Genomic DNA, 8,485 nt, shown 5'->3' with positions numbered 1-8,485 from the left:
AGGAGCCTTGCTATTGCTTGCCTTCCTTTCTCTTTTGCTTTAGCACATCCACTCACGATGCTCTTTCTGCCCCCTCCCCCCCCCACTTTCTTTAAACCCCACTTTTTTCTCAGCAGCTCCAAGATGCTGACCTGGTGTGGCCCCATTGCCCACATCTGCACACATGGGAGCTCTGTGACACTCTCAGAGGCAACACCACATGTAAATACATCAATGACAAGATGCTGCCTAGAGTCAGTGGCAGTAAGTTATGAACCAACCCTTGAAGTGGTTTAGACATGAACCAAATGCACACTCACATATGCACTCTGCAGAGGATAATGTCCGATGGGCATGATCCTGCTATTGCTGAGTCTAAAAAGTTTAAATAGGGTGATGTTCCTCTTAATACACGCATGCATTTTAAAACCAATTGTTAGGTAACACTGAAAGATGAAAAGAACAGATTATTCCCTAAATACCGGACACAGACAGTTTCAGAGAATTGCTACGCTAGTGTCAGAGCTGGTCAACAACATCCGTTTATTTCAGACTGAGAGAGAAAGTGAATTTAATACCTCATTCCCACTAATCCTATATTACACATTCTTCAGATTAGGAGTATTCTCCTACCTATTTAATTTAGCCACCTCCCAGTGTAGATTCAACTAAGTAGGAAGGCATTTTTTTCTGGGATAAATATCTACATACTGAATTATTAAAGATTAATAAAAACCAGCTTTACTGTCTATAAACATGCTTACTATCCACAGAATATTGCCTTAGTTGAGTATTTGAGGGCAATCCACCATTCTGCTGAAGACTGATACAGAGTACAAGAGCCAGCAGATCTAAATTTCCTGATATTTAGAACCACATCCAACAAGACATTAGTTAACAAGTCCTGACAAGTATATTAATTTATAACATATACTCATTGTATAACTTATAATCATAATATAATATGTTATAATACGTATAACATAGTCATTGTATTTCTTGCATTACCTATGATTTTCAGTCTCAACACGCAAAAAACACTACCACTTCTTAGCTATAAATAGCATTTCTTACCTATTATATGAAAAAACTCCAGCTACAGTACATTGGCTATCAAGTATTGCAAAAGACGGCCTATACAAGAATTCCAAATAAACATGGAACTGTCATAAGATGTGTTAAAAAATGTCTCCTACTAATTCCTCCCACAAGATGCTAGAAAAGACATTACACCATATTTAAAATGCCTATTAAAATAAATGCTTGATCAAGCGACTTCATTTGCCTTATTTATAGCCTTTCCTAACATCCTTGACACATTCTGCTGCTTAAGAGATTCTTATTACTTCAACCCACAAAGTCCTTCTTGGCCAGTTATTTTCCAGTACTACCAGATTACCAAAACAAAAGCCTTACTACTTTTTTCCAACAAATTTTTAAGCAATATAAACAAGACTGTGCAAAGGCACATACCAGGCAGTGCAAGCATAGAGTCAAATTCTCTGCAGTTGGATACTCCAGTGCTGTCTTCTGCACAGCTCCTCCACAGGTTTTCAAACAACGTAGATGTTGTGATCACACTACCATGTATACTGGAGACTTTCCAGTAATTATTCGGCAAAGTAGCTCCAATAATTGCCCACCCACCCAAGCACAAAAAAAACCCAACAATTTCCAATGCAGCAGTCATGCTTGTGAATAGTAACAGTTAAATATCCCTATAATTGGATTACAATCAAGTGAAGCCTTTCAGAAGCCTCCTTGCTGTTTTATCTCTGGGTTTCACTCCAAAATGAGGCTACCTTTGCTCTTTGCTCAACCCGAGATAAGGCTTGCAGTGCAGGACAATAAGAAGTGGGAGCAGTTCATGATAAAGATACTAACATTTTTAAAAAAAGACAATATTAATTCTTTTTTTAATGAGAAGTGACAAAATGAGCCTATTCTTAGTCTCAGCCTAGAAAGTCCAGTCAGTATTCCTACAAAATATCTTGTAAGAGTGATAATATTGGCAAATACTTTATTTCTGTCTCTCCTCTGAAGTCAACTAGGGTTTACACAAGATTAAAGTTGTTTGTAATTTTATTATTGATCTCAAAAAGCTTTACTGTGTTATTTTCTTGATGACTCAAGCACAAAAAAGCTTAAGAACAGGAACTTTATTCTGTTGCTAGAAAATTCAGCACATTTTTTTGAGTTATGGTCATAAGCAATCCATAGCAACTGTACTGCCAGCTTCTTTCAGGAAGGTTAAGTCTGTGGATGAGTGGTTTCCATTAATATTTTACAGTCTATTGATCTACAGTTAAACACATTCAGTCTTAAAAATAGTCCCACTTACACTGGAATACAATTGTAACAATGTATGTTTCACAGAAATGAAATATAAGGGAATGAATGAGCCAATGTGACAGAGCTATCTCAAAAGGAATAAAATTATGAAGGAAAACAGCTATATGAAAAATAATACGTATCAGCTGATAGCATCTGTTTGTCAGAATATCTTAGTATTAAAAAAAAATCCATTCTAGGCAAAGTAGAAGTATGTTAAACTTGGTTTACTTGCTTCTGCTCTTGACTAGACAAAATCTAGACTCAGTTCACATCATCCACTAAAGTTAATACCTTAAACTGCTTGTGTAACCAAACTGGGTTAACCATCTCTTGCAGTGATAACCTGCTCTTATCTCCAGGAAATGGAGTCAGAGTTTCTTCATAAAATAATCCTGCTATGATGCAACATGGTAATAGACTCATGGCATTTACATCAAGACTACCAGAAGGATTAGCTGTTGAGAGAGTCACAACTTGCCCATAACAGATAGCTGGATTTTTTTTTTTTAATTTACTAGTCACTTTGAGCTGATGCTGTAGGTTGGTAGGCTCAGCTGCAAAAGGATACTACAGTGCTACCATGACATTTTTGCTCCCTTGGTAGCCAAGAGGATCACTGCCATTGATTTAAATAAGAACAGATTTGGCAGCACAGCCAGTGTGATCCTGTGCAGCTCTGCACTTGCAGCCTTTTAAAGAAACTAGATGGTGTATGGTAAGAACTGATCTTCTCGTGTGACCTTTACAGAATTCCCTCCTCCTGCTAAGTCACTGCAGTTTGAAAAATGATGGCATAGTAAAATGAACACACTGTACCAGTATACTGGAGTATCTGCATCCCATTAAAAGCCCTTCAAAGAGTTTCAAATTAATTTATCCATACACAGGTGCTACCCTGGTGACCTCAGCGCTCACGTCTGCTGACAGCACTTTCAATGTTGAGTTTAGTTGGGAACCTGAATCAAGTGTCCCCAGATTTTATACTGCTGCCAAGGATAAAAAATTTTTTAAGAATTTCATTTTTAAAAAAACACCTCTTCCTAATTAAGAAAGCTATTTCAACAGGCAGTCATAAAGCACACATATAAACAGAAAAGATTAAACTGCAGACCTGGAATGCATGAGTTTTTCCTGTATGGAACCAAGCATTCTAATCGTTCCCTGAAGGAAATCACTCTTCAGTGGTGTTGAAGAACATAAGTTATTCTTCACTAAATTTCGTAAACAATGGTTTGGTAAGCGATGGACATAACAGCAAATGCTGCTCTGCAGGAGGCTCTGCATCAGCAGAGTAAAAGAGTTGGTGTTGATAGCTTCACATCAACACCATCCACAAATTGGGAGTTTTCCTTCAGACTTGCTCTAACCCGGTCGGGCGAACTGAACACCCATCAACGGCTGGAAGTCAGCAGGTGCATTCCTGGAGCACATTTCCCTCCTCTGCTCCAGCCACGAGGAAACCAATTTGCACTTCAAGACCACTCCGCAATGCAAACCAAGTGCAGTAAATGGGAATAATTGGAAAATTCACTACAAAAGTGTACTCCTGATGTAAGTAAAATGCTAACATTGACATGCCAAGATGTGACCACATATGACCATAGCAATATATGGCCATAGAGAGAAATTGCTCCTAACCCCTCTGATATTCTCAGAACAGAGTATATTTGCAAGTAATATCGTTGAGAGAGGGTTTACAAGCAGAAATAGTATTTTTTAAAATCAGACCAGCCAATACAGTTGGGAAAAAATACCGAAAATATTAACTCCCTAAATGTTTGATCAACATGAGCTGTACCTTTTTGATCACTTCTGTAGATTTGTTTCAAGGCCCAGGAATGCTGACTGAGTAGTGTAGAAAGAGAAACAGCCCTGTGACAGACAGCAATTACTCTCCAGGCAGCCACATGATGTGCCCATCAGTTGGCACGAGGAACCCCACGCTGATTTTAGGGGACACACAGTTCTTCGGACAGCTGAAGATGATCCACCGAGCACTGTCAACCAGGGGTCCTCTCTTCCAATTATGGGGGCCGCGGGAAGGGAGGGAAGAGAAGCCCCAGGGAGGCAACTGCTTCAGTTCACAAGGAACTCTTCTGTTCCTGTGGAATATTTTCTTTCCATGTTGGGTGTAATGAAACTGGCATTTTAAAAAAGGAGGCTGTCCCACATTGACTCTGCTTGTCTCCATAACAGGGCTGAAACATCTGTTTCTCCCTGTTACATGAGGCAAGGCAGAGCTGCCACACCATCGTAAGCATCCGTGCCATATTGCTACTACATACGCGAACAGAAGGATTGTTGGCTCCATCTCATCACTCTAATTTCCAGAAATCATATCTAAGTTTCTAGATGAAACTTAGGCATCCTGGTATCTACATAGAGGAAGTCTTAGAGAAAAGCATTCTGATACTGGGTACCAGAACGGTATGAAAAGCTGACATTGTCTCTGATGCAATGAGTAGAGTTTTTAAAATCCTTGGAAGGATACGATTAGCCTCCTTTTGAGGCTACAAATTCTGGCCTCATTACAGGATGCTGATACTTATTCTTAAACTGGCACCATTGTTATGAAAGCAGATGAGGCCACCAAAGTCAGGGCCCTGAGGAAGAACCACAAATATGCTGAATCTTGAGAGTTAACTCTTGAGAGTTAAACTCTCACATTTTAAAGATCTGCCTTACACTTAGGCAGCTCTGACCTCAGTGGAGTCCATGTCTGTGTCAAGAAAAGCAAGTGTTCGTAGTCTGTGAGACATGGTACTTGTAAGTTTTGAGCACTGCACATCAGGAATAAATCAGCTGGAAAGAGTTCAGACAAAAAGCAATGACAGTAATCAGGGATCTATAAAGCAGGGAAGGCCTGAAGAAATGATCCCATGATATAACTCATAAAGTGACTGCACAATACCGAAAGTTGTAAAAGAATAAATGCAGAGTTCTGTTTAAGACAGAAAGCTTAACAAAATACCAGTTTTCAAAGGCTATACTGTTACTGTTTCTACATTCAGTTTTCTGTGGAAAGAACTTAAATGTCGGTCCTTCCTAGTCCTTTACCATAAAAAAGGTATTTATAGAAAGATATTTTAAAAAAACGGAATAATCCAAACAAATAATTTTCAGTCCCTACAAAGACAATTCTTCTCTTTCTATTTGCAGATAAACTACCCTGCTAGCATGATCTACCTCAGAAAACACAAAAGCATCAGTCACACAGACATATTTTAAGCTGGCCACCTCCAAGACATTCCAGAACAAATACACAGATTTAGCACGAAGGATCAAAGAAGTTCTGGAGTATCTACAAAGCCCTGTCTCACACCAAAGCACAAACAAGCACCAGCGCTCACTGACCTATGATCTGCTTGTAGTTAAGAATTGGACCACGTAAAAGGATACTACTTCTTCCAAGACAAAACAAAACAAAATTTAGATTCATTGTTTATCACCCATACTTCTATGCCAACACAACAGAGATGGCAATAAAGCCACAGCAGTTACCGAGCTGAATTGCAGGATGAAGCATATGGGTTTCACTGGGGCCCTTTAACCTGTCTGCAAGTACTACAGGACAAATCCTGTCCATAATAGACCCTCTGTGACAACCACAGTATATGCTGTCCAGCCGCGCTAACATGCTGTCCGGAAAGAAGGAATAAAACTACATCCCTGGATTTTATATACATATGCCATGTGCACTCACTGTCTGAACTCAACATGTAGAGAAATTTCTTGCACTGTATTGATCCAAAAGCAGTCACTGCACAGTCCATCCAAAGACCTTCAGAAATCCAGTCTGCAGTAACTAGTATTGTTGCAGTGTCCGAAATTTTCCATCTGTTAGACATGGTAGTAACAAGTATAATGGTGAATCCTGCTAAAGCCAGCAGCAATGCACAAATCTGTAGAGAAGACGATGCCATTCTTCTGACAGAAGTTGTTTTCAAGGAAGCCTTCCAAAATTTCTGATATTAGAAACCTGTTGAAACAGTTTATACACATACAGTATATGGAGTTATCTTTACACAAGCCTGATCTTTACGAAAACATCAGAAAGATGCCTACCTACAAAATAATTTATTACATAAGGAAATTGTAGAACTGGAATCTAAATCTCATTAAATAATTTGAATACTTAAATATTCTATGACATCTGAGTATTTTCTTAGGAACGCTTTTATTACCGTACATGTTTACCACAAAAAACACCAACAGAGCAAAACCACAGGACCCAACTGAGGAATTCTCTAATTTGAATTTGCCATGTTTCATCCGTTCTTTACTTGTTTGCTAACTCAAAATTCTTTTAAAACTAAAACTATCAAATGCTTTAATAAGTTATTTATCTCCTAATTACAATGCCTATCAATACAAATTTAAAACAAAATAAGTTTTGATACTCACGTTTATGATATGTTTCTAACGTGTTTCATCTACCTTCCTGCTAGACACTAGTGTCAGCACTTTGTGAGGACCAGTTTGATCAAACAAGTGAAAGTTTCGTACTCTTTAGGACCTTTCCCCCCATTCTAAAAATCAAGGACCCAGGGCCAAAGCCCTGCCCAACTGTTGCACAAAGGCTCAGGCAGGGCTTTTTGCTACAGTGAAGTTTCAGTGAAATGGATGACTCAAATAAGAAATTACAACAAAATCATGTAAGTTAGTACCAAAGATGCTCACATTTATCTGGCAACCATTGGCATATAATTTGCTTTGTCAGGGCCACTGAGCTGCCCACGTACCATCAGACTCCAAAGCAATATAGAAAAATATTATTACAATTTTTACAATGATGGTTTTACTCAAAACTTTTGGTGCACTTGTCACCAACACAGTGTCTTCATGAAAGGAGGCCAGTGTCCATATAAGACAGGCAAAAAATTGAAGACAGGATTTGTTTTAGGATGCAGCCCACACTGTGAAGGAATATGCAAGTTTTCTGCATTTAAAAAAAAAAAAAAAAAAAAAAAAAAAAAAAAAAAAAAAAAAAAAAAAAAAGAATTCAAGCCTCCTCCCATAATCATTCATTTTAAATGACTGCAACACTTGGAATTTGTTTCCACAAGGAAAGAAGGATTAAGTTTACTCCTTGAAGGAATATGCAAGTTTTCTGCATTTAAAAAAAAAAAAAAAAGAATTCAAGCCTCCTCCCATAATCATTCATTTTAAATGACTGCAACACTTGGAATTTGTTTGCACAAGGAAAGAAAGATTAAGTTTACTCCACTCTTAAAAATGTGTATATTCCACCATAAAAGTTTATTCTCACATTGAGGAGGGAGCATTTGTCTCTCAAGTGATTGCGTAACCTCTTCAAAACACACATAACTGTCAACAGAGAACATCTGAAATAAATGACAAATTTAAATTAAGCAACAAATTCAAGCAGATTTCACACAACATGGGCAGGCCAATAATCCAAATGAATGTTTCTGCCTATTACATATGTATGACTGTGCAACCACAATTCCTTCCTGGTGGTAAGGAAAAGAAGATAAAACTATATGCTCTACACCATCACTAAGGGTAGGACATATGTCAAAGTTGTAAACACAAAATTCTCATTAAAATACAATAATTTAAAATAGTGTAGGTTTCAAAGTGAGGAAGCTTGGAAACTAGATTTCACAAATACAGAATAACAACCTTCCTCCACCCTGACCCAAATTCAACCATGTTATAGCAGGACTACAAATACCACTGTAAGCGTCCTTCTCCCACCCTTAAAACGACTCTCGTATTAATGCACCTGTTAGAGGTGATACAACATCCATGAGCTCCTCACTGTGGGTAAGTATCCTCAACAGAAAGGTGCACATGTGGTCTGAATCGACATTTCAATTCAATACACAGGGAGATGTAAAGTGGCAAGAAGAATAAACTTTGATAGCATGGTGCACGATGGACCAAGTGAAAGGTGTTTTATTTTCCAGATCTTCTTAAGACAAGCTTGCAAAGAAAACTTTTACTACTTAGAAAGCAAAGCACGCCATACTGGTATTTGAATCCTTAGGGGCCAGGGAGTGGGTCTGGTGTCTCAGTGAGGATTGGGAGCCCAGTCATGGGTCACAGATCAATAGGCCACACAAGGCAGGAGCAAAGAGCCCTAGAGCCTCTCCTGAAATGCACGTCTCCAGCAGGTGACACAAGGGCCAGTGAAAAAAAAAAAAAA

The 8,485-nt window shown here is 38.4% G+C and overlaps 1 protein-coding gene across 1 annotated transcript in view; it reads right to left on the bottom strand.

Annotated features, from left to right (window-relative positions):
- LOC103926308 (claudin-19-like) overlaps nt 1–6,236 on the bottom strand; it is a 15,217-nt gene extending 8,981 nt beyond the window's left edge. The window contains exon 1 of the mRNA XM_009335168.1: nt 6,017–6,236. Within this exon, the coding sequence (XP_009333443.1) occupies nt 6,017–6,236 (220 nt within the window). The remainder of the gene's footprint in view (nt 1–6,016) is intronic.
- Between the last annotated feature and the right edge of the window lie 2,249 nt (nt 6,237–8,485).

Source organism: Pygoscelis adeliae, unplaced genomic scaffold (assembly GCF_000699105.1).
Source record: "Pygoscelis adeliae isolate BGI_AS28 unplaced genomic scaffold, ASM69910v1 Scaffold21, whole genome shotgun sequence".
NCBI lineage: Eukaryota > Metazoa > Chordata > Aves > Sphenisciformes > Spheniscidae > Pygoscelis > Pygoscelis adeliae.
The sequence above is the reverse complement of the archived record's forward strand: the minus strand, read 5'-3'. Positions and strand labels throughout refer to the sequence as shown.